Source organism: Battus philenor, unplaced genomic scaffold (assembly GCF_028537555.1).
Source record: "Battus philenor isolate CCGP_79_NKW_IND1 unplaced genomic scaffold, ilBatPhil1.0.hap1 SCAF_22, whole genome shotgun sequence".
NCBI lineage: Eukaryota > Metazoa > Arthropoda > Insecta > Lepidoptera > Papilionidae > Battus > Battus philenor.
Genome location: NW_027181685.1, coordinates 4,368,425 through 4,394,887, shown reverse-complemented (window position 1 = coordinate 4,394,887; position 26,463 = coordinate 4,368,425). Strand labels below are relative to the sequence as shown.

At 30.6% G+C, this 26,463-nt stretch overlaps 3 protein-coding genes across 4 annotated transcripts; 2 read left to right on the top strand and 1 right to left on the bottom strand.

Annotated features, from left to right (window-relative positions):
• Nucleotides 1-298: 298 nt before the first annotated feature.
• On the top strand, nucleotides 299-4,130 carry LOC137923718 (uncharacterized). The gene has a single exon (XM_068766966.1). It carries the CDS (start codon nucleotides 429-431, stop codon nucleotides 1,110-1,112), a length of 684 nt encoding a protein of 227 aa, XP_068623067.1. The 5' UTR covers nucleotides 299-428; the 3' UTR covers nucleotides 1,113-4,130.
• On the bottom strand, nucleotides 3,493-6,999 carry LOC137923716 (uncharacterized). Its single transcript, XM_068766965.1, has 4 exons — nucleotides 6,822-6,999; nucleotides 6,563-6,739; nucleotides 5,973-6,317; nucleotides 3,493-5,620 (listed from the first exon to the last, which is right to left on the bottom strand). The coding sequence occupies exons 3-4, from the start codon at nucleotides 6,308-6,310 to the stop codon at nucleotides 4,948-4,950; spliced, it is 1,011 nt and encodes a 336-aa protein (XP_068623066.1). The 5' UTR covers nucleotides 6,311-6,317; nucleotides 6,563-6,739; nucleotides 6,822-6,999; the 3' UTR covers nucleotides 3,493-4,947.
• A 451-nt stretch (nucleotides 7,000-7,450) lies between these two features.
• On the top strand, nucleotides 7,451-24,253 carry Nf-YA (nuclear factor Y-box A). 2 transcript variants are annotated; one of them, XM_068766860.1, is made up of 9 exons: nucleotides 7,451-7,553; nucleotides 11,124-11,297; nucleotides 15,780-15,843; nucleotides 16,578-16,706; nucleotides 17,057-17,148; nucleotides 18,121-18,294; nucleotides 18,518-18,600; nucleotides 19,314-19,392; nucleotides 20,307-24,253. In XM_068766860.1, exons 2-9 carry the CDS (start codon nucleotides 11,130-11,132, stop codon nucleotides 20,379-20,381), a joined length of 864 nt encoding a protein of 287 aa, XP_068622961.1. In that variant the 5' UTR covers nucleotides 7,451-7,553; nucleotides 11,124-11,129; the 3' UTR covers nucleotides 20,382-24,253. The 2 variants fall into 2 exon arrangements, with proteins under 2 accessions (XP_068622961.1, XP_068622962.1); XM_068766861.1 differs by lacking the exon at nucleotides 7,451-7,553 and adding an exon at nucleotides 10,840-11,027.
• The last annotated feature ends 2,210 nt before the right edge of the window (nucleotides 24,254-26,463 follow it).

Genomic DNA, 26,463 nt, shown 5'->3' with positions numbered 1-26,463 from the left:
GCATATCGTAAAATAAATAATATGTACGATCAAGATATTAAAATAAAAAATATTGAAAGTATTAGTAACCAAATATGTTTACGACATTTTAATTTCTCGATTTTTATTATTCTTTAATTTTAATGCTAAGTTCCAATTATTTAAAAAAAACTACTACGTTAATATTTACATAATTATTAGGTTATTGATGGTTTTTTTTTTTGAAAGAAAGAACAATCAAAATAAACATTTGATTGTAATCGAAATATTATTGATAAGACTTAATAATACATGCTTATTGTTTACCGTTTGACGTAAATGCCAGTTGACAGTCATACGCTATGGTTAAGCGTCAATTTAATTCATGAAGAAACTTATATTGTAAGATTGCGTTCTTAAAATACTTTATAGTGTAACATAACATTGCTCCATTTTGTGTTTATTTTAATATGGGAATAGAAAACATGCGTCGTTGGCCAATGTACATCGTGTTTGCGGTGTGCATTTTACTCACCCTTTCACTTTTCAATAGCTGGAGTATGGAGACGGAATTACAAAATAGAGTCGGTGAAATAAGTGCACAATTACAAGAATGTTCTAAAGCACAGACGTCTTGTATGGAAGAATCTCTGACTCTCCTAGAACAAAGAGATGGATACAACACAAAAATGAATGACTTAGAAAAAGAAAAAGTAAAACTCACTAATCAAATATCCGAATACGCGAACAAAGTCTCAAAAAGTGAGACACAAGCTAATCACACGTTAGTCGATCTAGAATTCTGTAAAACGGAACTTCAAATTTTAAAAAATGTTCAGGTAAGCAAATCGGCTACCTTAGAAACATTAAGATTGAAAAAAAATTCACTTACGGCTGAATTGGCAGAGAGTAAAGGAAAAATTGACGAGTTAGAAAAAGAAATACTTAAACTAAAATCTGCTTTGACAACTAAAAGTGCTCCTAATCCATCAGTTTCTTCCAAAGTAACCCCAGCAGCTCAACCACCTAAATTAAGTCCGGCTCTTAATGCTCACAATCCTATTAATGAGCCGGTTTTAGAAAACAATGCTAAAGAGGAATTAGAAGATCCTAATGCTTTGAATGATGGTAATGATTTTGACCCACAGGATTGAAGAAATTTACCTGTAGTTTCAGAGCTGTAAGATAATATCAGTAAACAAGAGTTTGTTACACAATGAGAATGTGAATCTAACTTGTCGAAATTCCATATTTAAATTTAAGATTTCATGAATATTTTTATTTTCATGGAAATTGTTATATTCACTACTGTAAACTTTTAGTGTTTGAAAGTACAATGTGAATGATAAATGGACAACCTTGAGGTGCTACACTTGTTTATAACATTACACATAACATCATATATTTGTATTATTAAGTATTATAAAATTCATTATCCTTTGTAATTTTTAAGAAAAATTAATACAAAAAATTTTGAGATGACTGAATGTTATATTCTTAAAGCAAACCTTCCCTTGTGTTTTACTATATATACAATTCAGTAAAGGAAAATGTAAAATCTTTAATGTTTGTCCTATATTTTATTGCTATAAATTATTATTTTAATTGATGTTTGTTATTATTTGAAAAAAATTGCAAAATAATTATTTCATCATACTATAATTATAACTACTGAAATTTACTCTCCTACATAGCTGATGGATATAGGTGATGATTGGATATATACCTTTAATTGATCATCTTGTATGTCTATGCCATAATTACCAGGCAGAGTTAATACAGCGTTTTTTCAATTGCTCTTTTGTAAGCAAATAAGGTGATTTTAGTGTGTGATGACAATTGCAAAAATCTGAATGCCTTAGCAAATAGCTATTTTTGCAAGGATGTGCATAAGTAACAGTTTTTCTTGTTTGAAGAAATGACACATGTGTTAATTATCTTAGGCAACAATATAGATTGATTATTGACAAAAGTTGCTTGGAAAAGATTGCCTTGAATTATTAGATTGTTTTGTATCTATGGTACTGTATAAATTTTATAACTTTTGTTTTTCGGTTTTTGTAATTTGTAATAAGAGATGCATTTTACCGTACATAATGCAATAATGTATAGATCACCACTTATGGTAACACAGCCTAAAGTAACCAATGAGATAAGATGTCTACTTTCCTGCCTGGAAAATGCAGCACATAAATACTTTTGTATTCTGTAAAACAAAAATATGTTGGATACACAGATGAAAGAGCAAAAATTGTTTTAATTTAACCAATCTGTCTGCAATGTAAGTACACATTATTATATTACAAAAAAAACATAACAGGATCATGACAACCAAAAAATGATTTTTAATAATGTGTAATTATTGTTACAAAAGTAGTATATATAAGTTTTGTAATGTCTTGTTTATCATTCTGCCTTATTTAAAATGGTTTTGTGTTAATTTTCCTAGTTATAATTTTTTCTTAGATTAATATAATATTATTAGTCCTTATAAATTTTTGTGATTGATTATTTTTCTTAGTATAAAGCATCACAAATTAACAGAAAATCTTGAATGAAAATTGATACAATGTACTTTGTGTTATTATTGTGAGAGGGCAAATACTCATCAAATCTATATTTTTGGGTCACACTCATGTATGTATACATTCAGAACTACAATATTGGCTGTTAAATGAAGTTGTGTATTTAGTATATAGAGTAATTATAAGATATATTGCCATGATGGTGCCACATAACAATCTGGAAGAGAATATACTTGTTTTTTTTTGCTGAATACCAATAATCATTTCTGGAAAATAAAAAAATATTTTCATAATTTGTTAAAATCAGATTTACTCCAAATTAACTAGCATGTTTAATAAATTGTTTATAATATGAGAATTTGTATATCATTATAGTACTGAAGCTGAAAAACTTTTGAACACCGGAATAATAGATGAACAGTGATAATAAAATCATACAACAGTAACTAAAGCAACGCCCGAAGTTCAGCACAGATGTGATATCATAGTGCACAATTTACTTTCCAAAAAACGGAAGGAGCATGTTGTTTGTTCACAGTATTTTATGTGATCAAATCAATATAGAATTCATATTGACCTTAAGTTAAGGAGGTAGCTTATTATAAAAAACACCATTGTTTGAAAAAAATCTATAATAAAAGTGGGCGAGTGGGAAGGTAAATATGGTTGTGAAAGTGAGATGACAAACTACTACTGTGTGCAGAACACAAGCAGTTGTATTTTCTTTACAGTTTACTTCAACTTTAACATTAATATTTTAATAAAAAATATGGCACCATCAAAACTACTGAAATCATTTGCCGATGCTTAAGTAACTGTCTGCTTAAACTGCTACCTTTAACCCTTTGAATCCATAAAACAGCATCTATACTCAAAGAAAAAAAGTAAAAGCTAGCTCTAGTTTGTTCAAGTACAAGATACAGAATAAGTTTAAATGATAAGTGCGATGGTGGATATAAATGAAAGAAAGCACATTTTTAGGTATGTTTATTCGTCTTATACATCTCAAGCATAATAAAACAAAAATTCACCATCTTTATTACTTCTTAAGTAACGTTTTTATAACAAAATGAACTTAAAATACTTAATCATTAACAACATTATAAAGAAATCTTACATAAATTTTAATAATTGAGAAAATGAAAATTCAAAGCACTTCAAATACAAATATTGAACTAAGTTAAATAAAATGTGACAATAATAACTATCAAGAGATAATTTATTTGTGACTGGAATAGTGGCCATTAAGTCTCCTTATATTTTGAGAAAAAACCCACACATGCACATTATTAATAAAACAAAGTTCATAACATTTAATTTGAATTCATCACCTAAAACCATAGCATCAAATTTTTGTGAACGCAAAAATTAAAGTCAATCATAAATTCATTATTGCTCAAAATATGGTCCCACCTACAACTAAATCCGAGTTATTCTTTACAAACATATACCTGCTATGTTTGCTTTTTACTAGATCTCAAATTTATTATATTGAGAAAATACATGTAATTTTAATGTATTCAACACTTTCATCGAGGTAATTATCCTTAACATGTGATGTTATTATAATATCTATTAGTCTTCTGAATTTCATCGGTGGTATAGCAATTGTTTTAATAATTATTAAGTCATCCACGATATGAATATTGCATTTTATTATAAGAATAGGTTGCAATTTGTTAAATCAAAAATATATTTATTTCAAAGTCTATCTGAAAACAGTTTAAGATACATGGTATGTCCCATTTAGATAAATTAAGTAATTGTTTTCGTTATTATTTTGGTTATTTGTATCTACTTTTTCTTGCAGACAACTGTGCAGATATTATTATTTGTAAGAACTTAATAATTAAGATTAGAATCATAAACAATCAATCAGTAAGTAATTGAATCTGCTAAGTTGAAATTGACTAATTGAAATCACTATTAATAATTACACTGCAGTAACTTACAGCAACATGCATAAAAATATACCTTAATTTTCACATTAAACCTATCACTATAAATAGTATAGTTTTACTATAAATTTCATAATACCTAGAGGTACCATATTGTCATAACAATAAAAAATAATTACAAATATATATCTAAGAAATTTTATAACTAATTTATCCTTTTCTAAACTACAGGAGTTATCACATGGGCATCAGACTACTCAAATCAATGTATGCAACAGAGAATTTACAGACATGAATATTTAAACTAAAGTTTCTTACATGCTTAACTAAAACAAAACAGTAAATTATAAGAAGTAAACTCTTACAACAAAAAATTTATAAACAATTGCTATAAAATTATTTCTATAATCAGAGAACAATATATTGAGTTAAGAAGAAAAAAGTTGTATAGAATAGTAAAAAAATATGTTAATTCCTAATCACTTACTGGGATCATGTATTTTGCCATCTAAACTACAAGTATAGTCCATTTTTCAAATAAAATATTTACAAAGAAATTTCTAGTATTACTTCTTCTTCAATTCTTCCTCTCTAGCCACTTCTTCAAATGCAGCTAAAAGGTTGCGTCTACATTTACTCTCGTCATGATATCTGATATTCCAAATTATATATTCCCCCACATTAAGAAGGTCTTCTGAATATGATATCTGAACCTTACACTTTCTCTCCCATTTCACAGAGTCTGAACTACGATTATTTCTAGTCCTTGTAAACTCAATGTAACCATTGCATTCAACAGCAAGCCTTGGTAACTGTGCATTTAAAGTTTCATGTGATCTGTCAGAGTCTGTACCACTAGTGGATGGCAGGCAATCACCCTGACCCAACTCCAAGCTAGGAGGAGTCATTGTAAGGCACTTCCTTTTGACAGCTCGTTTACAGAGGGCATAATCTCCCTTATTACTAATATCCAGATGCTCTTCAGAAGGCAAACACTCTTTCTTCCCATTGCTTAACTTTACATTAACTTTATTACCATTACTTAGCAATTGCAAGTGACTCTTCATTTTTTGTTTTTTTCTTTCTGTGCACTTAAGTTCACTATCAGGTCCACAGTTTTCAGCCCATTCTGGACTGTTACAGTTGGATCTTAATAATCGTTTTTTGGCCTGTTTTTCTGTTATTTTTTCACACATTTCAGGGGAACTAAGTGGATTAGCGAGTAACACATCCTCTCTTCTGAAAATATGTAATGGATGTTTAAAGTATATAATAAAGGTTTAATTGGTAAAACATAACATCCTACACAGCTTATGACATCAAGCTGCTTTGTAATATTATAAGCTTAAAATTTTATTGTTATTATTAATAAGTAATGGCTACAAATTGTATTCAAATAAATGATGTAATATTCATAGCTACTGAGTGTCTGTACATAATATCACATTAAAACTAGGCCTGTTAAATTGGCTATGCTATTTATGAAAAATAAAGGTGGTAAATACATTGAAAGAAAACAAAATTCAAATGGTTTGTGATTTATTAATGAAGAAGATTAAAAAAGCAAATTTATAACACACTTCATACAAACCTTAATGATGATTCATGCCTTGTTGGTATCCATTCTATGCTATCCACAGTTCTGAAATCATGTCTTGAACATTGCATATCATATCTTAGATAAGCAGTAACTTTTTTCCTGGTTTTAATTGTCCGTCCGAACCATTCTAATACAATATCATCAGCAAGGTACAGAGCTAAGTTTTGACGATCTTCATCAATCATTTGCTTGTACCATGAGATGAAGAGTCTTGCATTTTGTCTCTTAGAATATTTTGAATTGGTGTTGTTATTATCTTCTTTAATTGGTGTAGGAGATAAACGCCTGATTTTATTCTGTTTTCTTGGTGTTGCAGGTGAATTTGACATGGTTATTCTGTTAATTAGATGTAAAATCATTATAAGAGGCTTACTTCTTCCACTATAACTCAAGTGTTTTTGATATCAATTTGAATATTAAATAAATATTAATAGCTGTCTATGATATAATTTAATGGCCTTGTTGTTTTAGAAGACTACACATATCTTGTACATTTTCAATGCAACTAATTGCCGTATATCTTAAATTACATCAATCAAAACTTAACTGACTTTGTAAAGAATATTGTATATGTTACTTACATTTATCAGACAAAATTTCTACAACTTTGTTAGAACTGTTAGCTTGATTAGCCAATTGTAAGCGAAAATCTCTTAGACGAATCTTGCTCTCTTCTATGTAAGTTATTATTGACAAGTTTAATTCCAATAATTCTTTTTGAAATGTACTAGCGTTTAGAGTATTTACTGAAATGTTTTCTGAAATAAAATATACATAAAACAATCTGTCAAGGACTAAGCAACGAAAGAACAAAAACCTTCGAAATTTAAAATAACCTACTTAAACACTTTGCAGCTTCCAATGCTAAGTGCTCCCGAGTTAAATCGTCTATTATTGATGAATGCATTTTATGTTTGCGTTCTTATTCCAATGCAGTTTCCCTCAAAACATCTAAAAACTTTAATTTATAAACACAATATTTGCAATTGGTGATAGCGTCGTTTTGTATAATTATGAAGCCATAATACTCTATGGTTGTTATCAACGTCCGTGCAACGCAGATTCTATATCATGTGGTTAAATATTCAGATAAATGTGTTATGAAATCTTATGATATTAAAAAATTATTTATTTTAATAAATAAAAAAATAATCTGATAATTATAAACAATTTAGATATAATCAAGACTATTAAATTTTATATGTTAAAAGTTTGTCAATATTTTTATATTTTAATAACAATTGCAATCAGTACTGAAATAAATCAAAACATAGTCATTTAATCTAACATTTAAAGTATATAAATCTTTTGTAGTTTTTATTATACGTATAACATAATTATGAACCTTTAAATATTTATACCAATTTGTTAAGTAAGTTGCAAAATGGTATCACTGCGGGAGCATAGAGAATGTTTTAATTACGAGACCGAGTATTGGATAGTAGAGCGACCGCGCTTCCTTGGGAGTGGTAACGCACCGAACCAATCTACAGCGTTCTTGTGATCATTGACACCGGCCATTGGTCTATCCTTTGTCAACCAATCATCGAAAAACCAGTGAGGATACCCAATGTAAGTTCACATTCACAATTTTCGATGAATATTACTCGATGATGGTCGAGTTACCAAGCTTTCGCAATTTAGGCAAAACTGCAATTGTTTTCCAAAAATTTTGATTTTTGTTGTGAAATTGGTAAAAAGCAGCCATTTTGATTACGTTTTCTTAGTCGCGTTGGCCTCGCACGAGTGACGTATTACTTATTTTGTGATAAAATGACTGATTATTGCCTCTGAATTACTTGTTATTTCTGTTTTATTTAATCTAATTAATTATAATTTAATGTAAATATAAGTAAACAATGTTTTCTATATACCAATCACATTGTTGTATTCAACGATAATTCTATTGAGGCTATATGCTAATTGAAAATTTAATAATATTTTACTCTATTTACTTTTACATTTAGTATAGATGAAGTTTTAATAACCAATAGCGACTTTTATCAAATTTGTAAACGAATGTACACTTGACTCTATATGTTGTTTACACTGCTGTTGAATTTGTAAATATAAGTTTCATAAAAATGTAAGAGTTAATATAATCTACTACGCGTAATATGTCACAGATTTACATACATTACACTAATATCAATAAAAATAATTTCTTTTAATATCATTGACGAACGCAAGCAATGTAACGAAATTATAATTAGATGTAAGTTGCTGCAAAATAATGTATATACATAGATAATGTACGTAGGACATAGATAATGAAGAAATGTTTTATAGGTAGAATATGGAATTAAAAAAAACTATATACAACTGCAGACACAGGGAATAGTGAAAGATGACATTAATTAATACTTTACAAATGTTAGTTTAACAGTCAAAACGTCGCTTCTAATTTAAATGAAATACTGGTGACAAGTAAACCGCATAGATGTTTCATATAAAATGTTTGTATTGACAAGATTACATAGCTATTCCACTTGCAAGAATAATACCATAAAGTGTTTTAAACCATTGTGGCGAGGTTTGTCAACACAGTGTTCTCTGTTGACACAGCTTTCTCGAGACCGAGTCTTGTCAGCAAGACGATAGATAGACCGACGATGTAACCCAGTTTGCAGGAATTCTCCGAAAGCGGACAGAGTATAATCGGTTATCTGGAGACCTGGGAGGAGGCCTATGCCTTGCAGTAGGCGTCCAGCAGCTCCCAGGGCGATGTAGTTTTTGGTGTGGCAGCTACAGTACATCTATTGAAATTAACACGTGGATTACCATGTCACGTATATTAGGGTGACATAATTGTTCTCATAAGGCCACGCCAACCGTATTCGGGTGACAACTAGAGTTCCCATCGCTGATCAAGGCGACTACTTACAAAGAATTTTCTCGCACATTTTAACGTAAATTCATACAGAGCCACCTAATGGAAATTTCATTGTGAACACACGGGGCAGCAAACCTGTTAAAAAGCTTTCTATTTTAAAATACTGCTAGTACTACCACAGTTGTTTTTTGACAACAATTCACCTGTTTGCATTTAAAGTTTCACCAGATTCTAGGTTGATTCCTTTATATAGTAATCAAGCGTGATGTTTCACTCCCGGGCGAACATTAGGGCTATAACATTATATACTCTACCGAATTGGGAGGTAGCTAAGCTCATGTTCCAGCCTGTCTGCTTTGGCTGTTACACGAAACACGTTTAGCATTCCGAAAGAAGAACGCCCGCTTTTAGATTTCCGTCTGCCATTTTGCACAAGGCTAACGCTTTCTGAAGTGGTGGTTAAGTTTATCAGGTTTTACCAACTTACCAAGGTTCGGTAGTCTCGGGAGCCCTTGATCCGACTCGTTGTAAATAGCTGAACGGGTATTAACGACGCGTTACAGCCCAATTTGAGGTCCGCTCATAGGGGCCCTTGATCGTAATCACTTCATCCAGTGTCTGCCAAAGCGATTTAGCAGCTCGGCGACCTCTCAATGTAGTAAAACTATATTATGACCCGAACCGTGGTTCCGGGGGGAGAATAATCTAAGCGCCCTCTAAACTCCTAGAACCCGTAAAATCTGCAAATACCAATTAAATAGCAGTGAAAATCCAGTACCAAAAGCTTAATTCTTAATTAGTGACATTTGCGCCCGCAAAAGGATGTGTGTGTGTATATGTATATATATATATATATATATATATATATACATATATACATGTATTAAAGGAACAGAGATATTCTATTCAATTTTCTTTGAAAATACTAGGAGTAGTAATATAAAGTAAAAAAATAATGACAAAAATGTAACATTTATTTATTACTTTCGTTAATGTCTTAGAAATACATATCTGTTGTTTAGTCTATGCATTATTTTCTAGAAACTAATCGGCTTCATAACTCTATGCCCACTAGTCAAGTATTAGTTGCACAAGAACGCATTAACAGAAAAAGCAAACAGTACAAAGATAATGTCTTTAAATTAGTTATAGTATTTCTTTTTTAAAACGGTCTATAGAGATACGAGTATATATTTGCAAAAATATTTCGCTAATTTAGACCAAAAATCGAAGGACAGTCCGTTTGCGACAAAAACATATCCCGTTAATTTAAATTAAAGTAGAAAGTACAGTTATTTTGCAACAAAAATATATCTCGCTAACTTATACTAAAATAGCGAGTATAGGTCCTTTGCGACAAAAATATATCCTGCTAATTTTGATCAAAAGAGGAAGTACAGTCCGATGGGGAAAAAATGTTTGAAATCTTTATTGTCCGTCGGCCTGTCCACGCTTACATTGAAATAATTTTTAATTAGAAAAGTTATTTCACAGTGAATGAACACTTTCGAACGCAACGGACTGTATAAAGTTGCATGTTTATAGGAAAATTCGTTTAGAACATTAACATCATCATTTCAGCCGTCGGACATCAACATATGTATGTCCCACACATATACACTTCGTTCACAAATTTAATGATTATAGATGTAAAAGATTAAAAGGTTTGAATATATAACTCATTCGCTGTCAATTATTGTACGGTACACCCTATCCAGAAGTTAGTGTTTGTAAAAATTATAAATAACGTAATTATAATACAGTAAGAAGTGTTTCCAATATTAATAATTGTTTACCATTTGACACTAGCTTATAAGAAGGCACAATTTTGAATCTCTTCATTTTCGTCAGGAGATCGAATCGGAAATGAGATCTGTAGAAAAATTAAGGTCATCGATGTAGTTTTAAGATATGTTCGTCTGAAGTATCCGTTGGCAGGGGACATCGCTTGTGCAACCGAAAGTTTCCCGAGGGGCGACCACGATCCGATCGATTTGGCGTTGATAGGCCCTTTATTAGGTGGACCGACGACATCGTTAATGTCGCTGGAAGTCCCTCGATGCGGGCAGCGCATGACCAGCCATCTTTGGATCACATTTGGATCTTTGAGGGAGGTCTATGCCTTGCAGTGGGCGTTTATCGGCTACCAAACCTGCCAGTATGATGATAAGATGATCATAAGTTATTAGCCAGACACATTCCAATTAAAAAAAGTAACTATTATTTTTTTTTTAATGAAAAAATAATTTACACCAAGATTTTGTCTAAATACTTGAAAGTAATAATGATTTAGATGATGATTCTTTCAGTGATCGATGATGGAGCATGCACAGATCCAAACCTCAGAGGCCCCGCAGGTGATGACGATCAACGGGCAGCAGATGCAAGTCCTACAGATGAGCAACTCCCCCCACATGATCCAGGGTCCCAACGGGCAGCAGATTGTCGTGCACTCAATTCCATCCACTACGCCCGCCATTCAGGTATTTTATGCATAATGCAGAGCTATCGGAAGCTTCGCTACTATACGCTACGATATTGTGTGAAGTGTAGAGTCATAAATCACGGAAATAGAGCATATGATTACGATTTACAATTACGTTTATGTGAGAAAATAACTTTTTAAAATTTGTACGAGGATGCAATTTGTAACAGTTACCAATAATGTCTATGTTCGAATAATGGTATCTCGAATCCAAGCCGAACTGACGAATACCTGCACTCGAGGCTAGGATCATCGCCTCCTGGGTGGGCGAAAAAAAGAGTCGCTCTCAGTTCCTGAAGTTCAGCATTGGGGTAATAGATGTCTTAAACAAAAATACATTAAGTTAAAAAGGGTCATGTAAAACCGGAAATAAATAGAGTTTTAAAATGTGAGTAGTAACTAGTGTTATAGTTTTAAGGACAGAAAATAATGAAAAAAAACGTATAAGCAAATAACTATAACAAAATAGGATAAAATAAAACATAGAATTGGAGATATAGTAGACTATATATCAAATTTTAGGGACAGAAGCCAAGGTATGAAGGTGGTGTGCGTAAGTAGACAAGTAAGCCCTGAGTCCGATGAAGCTGTAAAAGCCAAAACGGCTAATAGCGCCCAACATTAGAATATAGAGACAAGTAAGCCAGGAAAATGCAAGATATTTTGTCGAAAAATCGATGATGAATGAATGAAATATAACATAAATAAATAAATAAGGATAGAAAAAAAAGTATGCGAAAAAAGTATTTTATAGAATAAAAAGACTCAGACCTTCACAAGATTGGGGTGGACGAGAGGTCCCCAATAACGGTGGCCAAAAAAAATCCGCACTCAGCTGATCGCCGGTCGCGTACCGCGAATGTCACGTATTTAAATAGCCACGCATTACAATCCTAACAAAGTTTTTCTTTGTCTTTAATTCTCAGCTGTTCTAGGCAAAATAAAATTCTCTTATGTCAAATTATTGGTCTGTTTCAGTGCTATAAAATAAATAAAGGACCTAATTTACAGCATTTCCACTATATTATATTGATTAAATGTTTTAGTAACGAAAGACAATTACAAAAATAGTTTTTTCGTTTCTTACACTGCACGTCTAGTAGCAATGTAATGTATTGTGGCACACGATTCTTTATATTTTAACAACCCCGTTGATGCGTTGCTGTGTTAACTGAAGAAAAATTTTTTTTCTAAAAATCTTTTTAACACGTTTTTTAACACGTTGACTGCCACTTCACCCGTATTCGGGTGACAGTCAAGTTTCGGATCCGGCCACGTCACTCGTATTGGGGTGACGCTTATTTGACTATTTGCGCAGTCATTCAGATGTATTTTAAAGGAAATTTCACAGAATAAGTACCAAACTATTGAATATTATTTAACTTAAACCATTTTTATTAACATAAATTTAAATTTATAAAAGGATATTCATTTGTATAAACTATTGTTTTAAAAGTAATATGAAAATGGTTTATTAAGGAAACTTGGTGTTGAGTTGGTTGGGACGACTTTGATAATGAGTTGTTGTTTTCTTTACATTATCTCGTGTTATTGACGTGCCCATTCGACGAGTTTTATCTGCATAACACTGTTTGCACGCGCGTTTAATGCTTCCTCCGGAATTATTTTTTTCGAACTGCGATATGATGCTGTCTTCGGTGAGAACATGGAAAATTTGTTGTACTGTCAGACGACCCTAAAACCCAGATTTTGAACCCAATATTTCCCTAAATCTTCTAATTTCATCTTTCTCACCTCGCCTCTCTATAACTAGACAAATAAGTTTCCCTTTTCCTTTTGGACATTTCAACGAATTACTAGGGTAGACATTTTCAGTTATATCGCTCGGTACTCGGCAAAAAGTTGAACTAATCCTATACAATACCGAAATAAGAAACAAGTGCGAAGTATCGAAAATAAATGACTGAGTATCATACCATGGAAACAAACGGGGTGGGCAGCGGTTCTTGCGACATTAAACGATTCGCATTTTTAAAATGTTGCAATACACTCCGAATAGCGGTACACGTGGGCTGGCGGGAATTTCACTGTAACCGCACGTGGCAGTCAACGAGTTAATTTATTAGAGTTACAACAGACTAATACGCATTTATTTTTATACATCGAAATTACTTTCTAAAAGGCCTATGTTTTTGATCGGCGTAAAATGTATGACAGCTAATCTCAGGTGTATTATTTTTTCTGCTAAAAAAGAAAAATATTGGATTTTTTACTATTTAGGGATGTTCATTTAAAATACATACGATGTTTTTACAGTGCATTCATTGAAAAGCTTGTATCGATATTTTTCGATATATCAAATCGGTATATTAATAGCTAAATATGTATACATACACCAGGAAAATATGAAATATAAATTGAAAAGTAGTTATCTTCGAGCTGGTTTTCTTTTACCTTTCACAATATTTTACGATATAGCGTACGTAAAAAAAACGAAAACATGTTCACCATAGCCAAAATTTTAAAATATGAATGTTACATAGAAGTGATCTAAGCCACATGTGATGATAAAAAAACATACATTTGACGTATTTAAAACAATGTAATCTTCAAATCATTGAAATTTATCATAAAGCTATGTGACCTACCTACGCTAAATAATTCAGAAAATCCCAATGATTTTAATTGATTTAAAAACTATTTGACTGGTGTGGGTGACTCTTAAGTTTTCGTTTTCTTCCAAGCTTTTTATAAAGTTCAACAAAGCCTTCACTCCACTTGCATCATTGCTTTTTTGTCCCCCACATATAAAATAAGTACACGCTGTGCATATAAAATTCGAAAGGGTCTAGTCATTCATAATTTTCATTATTTTTCGATAAGCATATAAATATAAGCAGATAATATACCGATGATCTAGTTTTAGTAAATATTGTATATCACTTTTTATGGAATTCGGTTAGAAATAAAAATATTCATATGGCGTTAATTAAATAAAAAGAAAATACATTTTGATTTTGTGTTATTACAATTAATAATTATGCGCTTGCACTGAAAAAGTTATCAGAAGGCAAAAACGGTTAAAACGGACGACGTGAACAGATTTGCATAAACTTCATTTATTTACGTATAAGTAAAGATGTTTACTTTATGAATTTTAAAAAAAATAACCTAATTTATCCCAAAATATCCGATTCATAAGGCTAATTCTATACATCAGATTGTAAATATCGATGTTAACATTGTATCAAGCTATCTTGGTATTCCTCATAATTTTTCCTATTATGCTTTTCTGCTAGGCGTGCGATAGGAAAAGTTAAACAGTATACTTACAGTTCATTTTCAACATCCGTAAGATTCCCCCTTAATTAAAAAAAAACACAATTTAGGTTAAAAATTAACACTAGATTTCCCTTTGAAACCAATTTCTGAAGCTTTAATGAATAAAGACAAGTAAAAAAACAGCGTATTTCATATCAAGACGTTCTCGAATTTTGCACATAGCAACACGTCTGGCATGGATTAATTTTTGCAGCTATCAAATGTATTGTTATCACATTAAAATTAGTGCGTATTACAAGTATACAAAATAATTTATAAATATTATTCCTACATGCATTCAGATTGGAGCTCCTCAGATCCAGGTGGTAGTATCACTTCCATAGCTTCATTAGTATTATTTGCATTTTGTTTACCATCAGCTCATGTCGTGACTTTCCAAGTATTCATCATCTTTTGTAATAACTTTAATGGTTTAAAACATAAATAGTAAGACTATATTAAAATTGTACATTCTGCTGAAACATCTTTGCATGGATGTCATTTGCTTGTTTTTTCATGCTACAATTGTTTTAACCGTGAAGATTATTGCATGATAAGAGTGCATGAGAATATTAGTGGTAATAAGAAAGTGTTTTCTTTTAAAAATCATAGTGGATGCATGTAAAACTTTTTAACTGGGGCATTAGAAATATTGCAATTGTGTTATCTATTATAAAACATTATTGTGAATATATAATAAATGCAACTGTAAGATTAAAAGTGATACAGATAAGATATTAAGAAATGTTCACTCAAATTGGAAAATACAGATAAGGTGATATAATGCATGCTTTTATCTTTAATTTAAGCTTTATTCCTTACTCGTCAACATGTTACACTGCATATCTATATAATATCCATATAATGATTGTAAAAAAACTATGAAAAATAATATTGTTATAATACACATAAATCCTTCTTTTACTTTAATTAATTCATTGTTAAAAGAAGATTTTAAATTGTTCATTGATGGAATATTACAAAACTTCTAAAGTAACAAGCAAGAGTGTTTCTAGAACTTTTTTACTATTTTTTTATACCGTCATAGTGTTAATAGAAAAGTAAACAATTGAAGTAAACTGATAACTTAGATATATTATTATTATTAATGATTATAATTTCATGTATTTTAGGTTTGTTAGTGTTTAAACATATTAATTAACAATAGTTTACTCAAATAATGTCTCATTAATTTCAGGTGGCAACACCAAATGGACAACAGATTCAACAGCTGCCAGTGCTACCATTATCAAGTTTGCAAGGTAAAAAAGGAAATTTGCATTGAGAGATAATTATTGTCTCAAAACTTTGTTCCAATAAATTTACATTAATTATAAACCATGTATTTTGTTACTGTCCTACCAAAGAATAATCTTTAAGAGAGCTTTGGAGGATTGATCTATAGTGTGTGTCAGAAACCAAATTTGTTTAACGCACGAATTAATATTTGAAATAAAAAAAATGTTGGTAAGAATGTAACCACACTTTACCTAAAATCAATGATTTTAAAAAAATATAAAAAATGTAATAGCATAGAAAATGTCTTTAAAATTTAGATTAATACATATGAAAATTAGTTATTGTTTATTATCATGTCCTACAGTTATTGTACTACCTGAAGTTATTTATGTAACATATTCTTGAGACATGATTGGATATAGGTGTAAAAATTTTAAAGATGTTTTCATACAAATAAACTGCACACTGCTTTAAAGCTTTTATATCCATAACCCTGTATATATTATATTAATTTTAGTTTTCTGGCATTTTTATATTCAAAATAAGAAGACAAATTCAACAATGACCTGGTGGGAAATGACATCAATGCCAAAAAAATAGCTGTTACACTGGGTTTAGGGACAACAATTTTTTAACAACACCAGACATATGGTATTTTTTTAAAAGATGTAGTGATATTTAACATAGTTGTAATGTTTTCTTGAATAATTTGTTAATACAAACAATATGTACATAGCATATGAATTTCTCTTAACAGGTGCAAGCAGTAATGTACAGCCAATGCAGCTGGTGCAGACGCCGGACGGTCAGACCTTCATCTACCAGCCAACGGCTAGTGCGCCACAACCCACCATCGACCAACACCAGATCATCCACCAACCTGCTGGTAACACATCCACTTAATTCTTATTATTATGATATCATGAGTGTAATTTCACTCACTGTTTTTCGTTGAAGCACGAGAGACATTCATGTGGAGAGAAATATAAAATAAACACTTTTCTTTTTTGTGTATGTAAACTGTTGGATAATTTATAACGCCTGTCCCTAAATGTCAAATATTAATAATTTTTAATATATTTGTTCTATTGCATAAGAACTTCCTTTTAGCTCTTAGTTTACCAGAACAATAAATAATAAATGGGATTATCGCAATTCTTCATAAACTCTACACGTATATACAGACTAAAAACAATAACCGTAAAGTATATGTTTTCGTAAATATTTATCTTTCAGTTATCAATCTGAACGGCAATCTAGTTCAGCTCGCTGGCATTAGCGGTGCCGTACCCCAGCAGCAGGTGGTCAACCAGCCTAACATCGTCATGGTGAGTACTGTCAGTGTTATATAAACATATTGTGGCTGGCCAAACTTGAAACTAGTTCAATACATATAATTATCGCTTACCTTCGAATCCCAACCAGTCGTCTTGTTCATAGACAATGGATTTCGAGTAACGTCAAAGTAAACCGCGTTTATTGACGTCACTACGAGCTACTCATATGCCGCCACTGTGGAAACACTTCATAATATTATTGCTGAAGGAGTATAAATACAAACGTAACTTTGTCGGTTTGCAAATGTTCGCGACGAAGGTTTTAGAATAAAATAAATATAAGTGGATGGAATTATTTGGCAACCTTATCCACATGAATGTTAAAGTTGAAGAGTAGCGAGCGACATTGTTAGGTAGATGTCACATCAGTTTTGATTTTTTTGTGTTCCTTAATACGTATTGCCTCCCAATGCTTCCTTTCATATATTTATTATATACATAAATATATTTGTTATATACATAAATATTACTATTTAACTGCAATATGTTGGTTACGAGATGTATGTGTCCCAGGTGTGGGAATATTATAAATCTGTGACTAAAAACTAGCTTAGTCACCGACTCGAGAGCACTTCTATGTACAGGTAGGGATTCCCTAGCACAACTAAAGTGTATACTGTGAACTTGTACCACAGTGCTTCATACTGATTCCTAATTTTTCAAAAAACATGAAGTGAATGTGCTGGCTTGCATTTTACACAACACAGGACTTCACAAGCACTCATTGATCATTGTCACTTGAGTTGCAAGATGTTAATTGTATTAATATTTGATAACCTAATTAAATAAATTTAATGCATATATTGGACGATCCTTAATGTTAATTGTTTTGTTTATTTATTTAAAAACATTTTGTTTATACAAGTGTTATATATGGCGACTTTTAAGATAATACTTTGTGGATGCGGGAGGGCTGAGAAATTGGTGTAAAGAATTATTGTCAATATGGTTATGTGTTCTCAGATGGTAAACGGTTCGAGCTCGAGTTCGGGCGGCGGGTCGGAGGCAGGGGGCGGTGCGGCGTCTGATGAAGAGCCGCTGTTGTACGTGAATGCTCGCCAATACAAACGCATCCTAAAGCGCCGTGCCGCTCGTGCGCGACTTCACGAACTCGGCAAGATTCCAAAGGAGCGACCGGTAATTACCACTGTTTTTATTCTTGAGAGCCCTCTAATCACTCCATGAAGCATCTGTTAAAGCAACATTAAAATCTAAAGGCCTTCACTGTTAAATTTGTGCTTCCACACAGATTTTCAATAGCTACAGTTGGTTTTACATCCAGTGTTTTCAGATTAACTTAACAACGAAGTGGTTCCATTTGTTTAAAATGAAATTGATATATTTGTTGTTGCAATACCAGAAATACCTTCACGAGTCCCGTCACAGACACGCCATGAACAGAATACGGGGTGAAGGTGGTCGCTTCCACTCGGGCAGTAGAAAGTGAGTAATTTCTTTTAATTCATTGAGATATTTATAACCTAAAGAAACCCATGACTGACTTCACATATGTGTACATGCAGTGTATGGCATGTGCATTTTAATTCCTGAAAAATCTTTGAACATCACCATAATTAAATATTTAGGAATGGCATTAACAAAGGTGATGTTTTAAATATTAAAAACTACTACTTCAAAATATTTAATTTATTTTAGGAAATAATGCAATGCAATAACAGGAACTATATTCACACAGACCTACAAACACTTGCAATAACATTGTAAATAATGTTAAAAATATATATTTAATGGTTCTTTCAACTAATAGACTATGGATGGATATAATTTTTTGAAATTTACTTATTTTGTTGTGTCAGAGGATTAACAATGCCTGCAGTTTTATACTGCAATAGTACAAATAGTGCCTGTTACTGGTCCTATTATGCAAACTATTTATGCTAGTAAGTATTGTAGAGGTTTTTAAATTATATGTAAAAAATTTAGAAGTATATGGACATTTTATGAGGCTTTATCATTAAACATTATTTTTGCCATTAGAGATCCCTGACCAAAGGCCTCTTAAATAGATTTATTTTTTCCATAGATTAATTTTTTCGTTTTGTCGACAACGATAATGAGGTCATCTGTTCACCATGTGGATACATTTCCTATGCTGAGCTAGCCAGTAGCTTTATATCAGAGTTTTAATTTTTCAGGAACATGGAAAACGCAGAGCAGGATGAGAAACTTCTGGATGATATCAAACCTGACACAGTGTCCATCACTATAATACAAGTGAGTTTAGTTTTAGTTTACTTCGACAACATTTATTTTTATTTTCTAGTCTTATATACATTACTTCTATCCTGTTTATAGTAAATTTTCTTTTGTTAATCCTGCTTTCTGACATTATATAAATCATGCATTTACTTTTGGTGTATGGATGGTAATGAATTTGTGTATGTGGGCACATACAAGCCATAAATAACAATGTTGGAACTGTGATAAATAATAATTATCTTCAGTGCTAAGATATGCCAATTCTTTCTTGAACGTTTTGTACTATTTTAAGTGGCGATTTTATATATTCTTCAGCGTACCTGTCAGTACCAGTGGCATACCACTGCCAATAATAATCTATATGGACATTATATAAAATGTTGTGCTTGTTACACCATTTATAACTCAAGAGCGGCTGGACTAATTTTAATTTTTTTTTTTGTTTCGTGGTCTTTGTCCTTAAAATTTAACATCAAAAATATCAGCAATCAGTTTAGACATAAATATAATGATTTTGTGTAAATTTGAAAATCTTCAATGATCAAAATATTCATTAATAAGTAGATGGTGGAACGGAGTTTTCTGGTATTTAATGGAATCAGGCGTTCTCTGGATCAGCTAATATAATATATAACTTGCTTTGACAAAATTCATACAGTCAAATGTTATTGGACTGTTGCAGTCCAATAGATGGAAACATAAGTTGATCAAATTTAACCGTAACTTTTTGTATTAATTTACTTGCCTTTCTCTTATAGAGTGCCTTACTCTTATAAAAGATATAAAAGAAAAATTTTACCAAATTAGTGAAGCCATTTTCAAGATGTTTCTGTGTTACATACATACTATATATAATACATATTTGATATTGTTTGTTTATGTTGTTAACCATTATTGCTTTCTCTAAAATATTCTTTTGTTTTATACAGGAAGAAGAATCTACACAAGAGCACCAACCTAACCAATGGCGAAGACTCGCACCACAGCCCATGCAGTCTACATAGCACATAAAGGAGGACAACAAAGAGGAGATACCTGAATAGACTGTAAACTGTGCTAATTATTGTGTGGAAAAGTGACTATAATGGTCAATGGACCTTTACCAAGTGTTTCTTAAACAAAAATTTTGTACAATTAATCGTGGTGATATTTTAAAGTAATCAACAGTAGAGAGCCAAGGTAAAAGACAGCTGTTGCTATTATGATCTTTTAAGTGTGGACAGGCAGAAAAAGGTGTTACTTTGTTTTGTCACATTTGCATAATGACTGTGTATGAAGGTTTAAATATTCTGGTGACTATATACTGATAGTAAATTCATGTGAACATTCCATATGATGATTTTAAGTAACTGGTCATCTATTAATAAAAATTTGGGTTTTGGCCCATATTTAGAATATCTGTATTTTTATATTACATATAATGTATAAATATTTATTTTTTAATGATTTGGACTGGTATGGAGGGTTTGATTGTTGCAATTGTCTGTAGTCAATGTTAATATTTTGAGAATTTAATTTATAAACACAGTAAAGTATTTTGTTAATGCAAAAATAAAAAAAGAACTAATATAAGACTATACTTGATATTATAAACAACTGAGGAAAATAGTGGCAAAACAAAGAAACCTTGATATTATTTAAAAATAAGAATAATCAGAGAAAGGTATTTAGTCTGGCCATAAATATTACTACAAAGAAAAACATTTTTTACTTTTCTACATTTATAACAATTACAGTTCCTTAGTTTAATACATTAATATAATTTTTATTAAACCATTAAAAATATATAATGATTATTTGGAGTCGCCATTGGGTGCAATACAGTGCCCTAAATGTTCAGGCCAGTAATCAATAGCAGCATGCACTCTTTCTGTGGGAAAATTCTTCACTGCCAATCGTGTGGATGTTTTAGGGACTTCAAATTATCATGGATTTTGGAGTAAGTCTTACTAACTTAAATTGACCATCAATCATAATCCAGTGGATTATAAAGCCTCATGAAGTCTGGAACGTTTGTTTCTAACCAAAATTGGGTGGATTGTGCTTTATGATCACTGGGTCCGGTCTTTTCAGCAAGACTGCACCGGCAAACTCTGTACTCTGTTGACTAATAAGGAAGTTTCTTTAGATCTTTTGGCATAAACACATTCATTTTGTTTGTTAAAATATTGATCAATTGTAAAAAATTTCTCATCTGTAAACTAATTTTTCTGTGACCTCCTTTTGCATATTGCTTAAGTAGTTCTATTGATATTACCACTGTAATTTTTTTATGTCACTTTAAGTGACCAGTGTATTATTTACAGATTGCAAGTCCTAAGTCATCTTTTAAAATATGTACCTTGGTTCTAGAATCTCACCTCCTGAGATAATATTTTTTGCGTTTGGACAATTTCTATGAACACTGCATGGACGGACAAATCTTTTTTGTCGCAAATTGATGAGGTTTCTTTGTACTTATCAAGCCCGGTAAACAAACATTTGTGTGATACTAAGCCTGTGATTTTGTAAAATTGTTTTTGGAACCATACCTACTTTATACACTACATTTTAATTTCACGGAATATACTAAAAATATATTGGCGCAATAATAAGAAAATTAACAATCATACAGTAATAACAAATACCAAATAAAAAATTATATTATGTTTATTTTAAATTATAACTGTATTTATAGCCAGACTAAGTATGCTTGTGGACAGAATGACAGACTATGTACTGGTTTTTACATAAATTACTACAAAATAACTGTTTACATGTTAAGATATAAAACAATGTGGAAATGAGATACGTATTTATACAGGTCGAAATGGAGAAATTTTTTAAGTTATACTTCTTTTTGCATACAGAGTATGACAATCTCGGATGTTACTTTGTAGTTTCTAGTTAGGTAAAATACGGCTTTTGAATAGAGAAACTTGTAAAATTGAAAATTTAGATTAATATAGACTCAGAATTTATATCCACTGCCATAAATTTAGTGGACCAATTTAAAAAAAAAACATTTTAGAAACTAAGGTAACAAAATACATTCATGTTACAGATGACATATTGACGTTAAGTACTGTCTGATCTTTGATAATAATTGTTTTTTAAAACAGAATGCACTTACAGCTACATTGATACAGTTAAAACTAAGAAATAAATTTGATTAAATATTGGATACTAAATACCAATATCTTAAAATTTAGCTTTAGATAGTTATAAAAAAATTAAATACCTTGTCTAAATATTCGACATATAGGTAAACTGCAGGTCAAACATTAGTTTTCATCATTTCTTTACTTTATTTGCCGAACTGGGTTAATATCTCCTTCAACTGCACATTTATAAGCAAATGAAAGTGATAGATGATTGTAGTGTATCGACAATTGTAAAGATATGTAGAGATGCATTTACATAATTACTTCTTTATAATATCCACAAGTGACATTCACATATTAGATTTTCTATTGTTGTCTAGGAAAAAATAAGAATACATAGTTTAGAAATTAGTCCAAAAAATGTGAAGTTAAAACGAGTATCGCGCAAATGGATACCTTATAATGAATAACCAGTAAAATATTTATATTGTCTGCTATTGACTCCGTCCGGCAAATGTAGTATAGTTACAAATCGTCATAAATATGTAAATTAGTGTATAAAAAGTGCGATTAGGTGCAGTTTGCAGTAGAAGTATAACTTCTGTCCAAGGTTTTTAAAATTTTTTAGTATAGCCTTTTAGGCTTAAGATGTCTGTGTGACTAAACGGAATACTCTCCAAACTGTATAATATGTACATAGTTTTTTTACGACGGTCTAGTGCAATCATTAGTTATCGAGGCAGGCCAAAGTTTTAAATTATATGCAGTTAAATTTTACTAAAAGACTGACCTGCATATCCGAACAGTCTAACTTAAATGTTGATAATTTCATTTACTATTATTTGATTTGACGAATATTTTATAAATTTTTTTAAAATTGGCAGTACTTTGTTGACAAAGATTTAAATATTTGGATGCATTAATCATTTTATTAAAGTCATACAAAGTTCACTGCTGGACATAGACTACCTCTGTTGATTTCTAATAGAACTGATTGGAAAAAATAAAATCTGTCCTCTTACAGTTAATAACAATTGCAATAACTTATACAATTTTATTATGAATAGATGGATCCAAAAAAAGTTTTATTTGGTAATCACCATTAGTAACCTATATTATAACCGTGTCTATTATTTTATAGAAAAATATATTTCAAATTTGGATCCAAGTACCTGATCTTTGTTAATTAATGGAGGTCTTTTTATTTAGTTTTTATTTATTTTATTATGCAGTAAAGTTTTTAAAGTAATAAACATTTTAATGTCTCGGCTATTTATTGTTTTTCCGAATTAATCATGAGTATCATTATTAATATACTTCCATTTTAAATTTATTTGATAAGAAATAGATTGATTTAGTGCTACTGTACAGGGTTTTCTTCCATGTTTTCTTCCCTTTTTAAAATCAGCAATGTGGTATTTTAAAAAATTAAAATAAATTTTGTTTCAATTTTTTTAATATAGCAACACTTCAATGTTATACAATTATATAGGTTTCAACAATCATGGTGTTACTATTTAATTAATAGGAGTATTTAAGTTAATAAAGATGACTATTAATGTCTTTTTTTAAACAAAATTATGTTAGGAAATCAACAGAATTTTAAATAATTGTTCATTATCACTTACAGGATGTATGTGGGTCAGGTGTGTTATATTTATATATTAAGTTTATTGTTAATTGTTTTTTAAAAATCATCGGCAAATCTTATCTACTGTGCTTAATAGACTAGATCTTTGTTTGCAACTTTCTGTGGTAATCATTAAGAATTATTATATTTCAATTGTGATTGGTGTGTGTATAAGTTGCAATTTTATAATGTACTTTATGATTTTTGCTATTCTGTTAAAAAGTACAAAATAAATACCTGTGCAAAAAGTTCGTTTTATTTTAAATTACTTTAGTTTTATTTAGTTATGTAAATAAAAAAATCCTTTGAAAGTAAGCTTGGGTTTATTTTCATTTATTCATATTATGAAATTTTGTTCTTTTTGGTAGTACTTACTTAAACTATAAACATATTTAGGATTATTGGGCAAAAACATTTTTGTATGCACTAATGTAGTCGGCTCTCTTTTGTATATACAAAGTATAATAACGAGTAAGAAGTATATCCAAGAACAAACTGAACTTGAGAAAATCTGACAGTATGGGTACTACCCAATGAAATTAAGACATTTTCCGGAGCTTATGATGTTCATCTAAATTTTTTGCCAAACTATTTAATATAGCGTTCTTTTAGCAACTTATAGGAAAGAGATTGTGGTGGGCTTCCAAGTTTGTAACGATGTGTTTACCTGGATACTTTTTTAATAGGTTCATAAGTAACAATTTATGACCAATTGTTGTAACGTGTTGTAAGCTTGTAACAATTGATTTACTGTCAGCTTATGAGAGTCTTAAATTGCTAAGAAAATTTAGTCGTTATTTCCATGTTATGATTCATGGCAGATAATTTCAGTTATCTGACCACATGTTCATTACAATTTACATAGAAACCAGAAAAATTAAACAAATCAAACAAAAACGACAATCCAAAATAAGTAAAATGAAAGTAAGATATATAGAGAAAATTAAAAAGAAAACTCACACATATCCCCATAAAAGGTCATACAATTGCATTTGGAAATAAAACTGCTCCGATTGTTCAATATAATTTAATATCAAATTTGACAGTAATATCTCTTTAAACAGATTTATATAGTAATGATTTTTGCAATAAAAATAATTAACATTGACTACATATAAAATAATTATGTCACAAAAATCAAGAGTAGCAAACAAATTCAAATAGTTTAAAACTTAATGTACTTAATGAATATGTTAATAAATAACAATAAAATAATATCAAAGTCCGTTAAATTAAACTAAAACCGTGATAAAAATTACAAATTTATAATTCATTAATATATAACAAGTTATCCCTAGAGTATTTCTGATTTTAAAAACATAAAATATCTTTTACCAAATCATAAATTTTTTAACCATATCTAGCCTATGTTTCAATATCTTTTCTAGAGCTACCTTGTCGAAATATCTGCAAACTATGTTAATGGTTTATAATTGATTTGTATCAAAAATGTTTTTAACCTAAATCTTTGACATTTTGTTTCTATTCATATTTTAATATCTACAATCATTATTCTGGCAAGGTGAAATATGATTGAATATAAATATTTGTGGATATTTCTACATACACGTGGGCTTACCCGTTGTAAAATAGCGTATTTGTTGAAAATTGTGTTATACTTTTTGAACATGACTTCTGACATCTAACACTTAAAAACCTTTTCGAAGCAATTTCTCCGAGGTATATATATATATACCTCGGAGAAATCGGCTATCGGGACGGGAATATATATATATATATATATATATATATATATATATATATAATATATATATATATATATATAATATATATATATATAATATATATATATATATATATACCTATATATGCCTTTGATATATGTACATTATATTATAAGGGTTTTGGTCTGAATTTTATACTTAATATATCGTTGTCAAACCAACATCATCTATGTGAACATTAATTTATCGTGATGTAGCTTTTTTTTAAAAAAACCTCAATAATGACAATGGCGATATCTTAAAAAAATGCACACAGAGATGATTTGTTTGACAACGACGATTTATATTACTTGACTGTAGTGCTAACCGAAACCGCTGTACCGCGCTTTTGGGAAGCGCCCCAAAGTGGGAGCCGAGAAAAAAGAACTTGACCGCCGCCGCCGCGAACGATGACGGCGGACTGACGAGAAGTAACATTAAGTGCGTAGCGACATAGCGATTTCTGAAGCACTACAATGTAATAGTACAAATTACTTTTTGGCAATAGATTATTACTCAGTGATTTCCTACGGGATACTATTAAAATAATTCTTAAGTGGTACACGTTATAATAAACCGTTAAATTAGTTTTGTGAACGGGTATAAATATTTATATACCCGTAATGTAAGTTAGAGTACATGAGGCTGG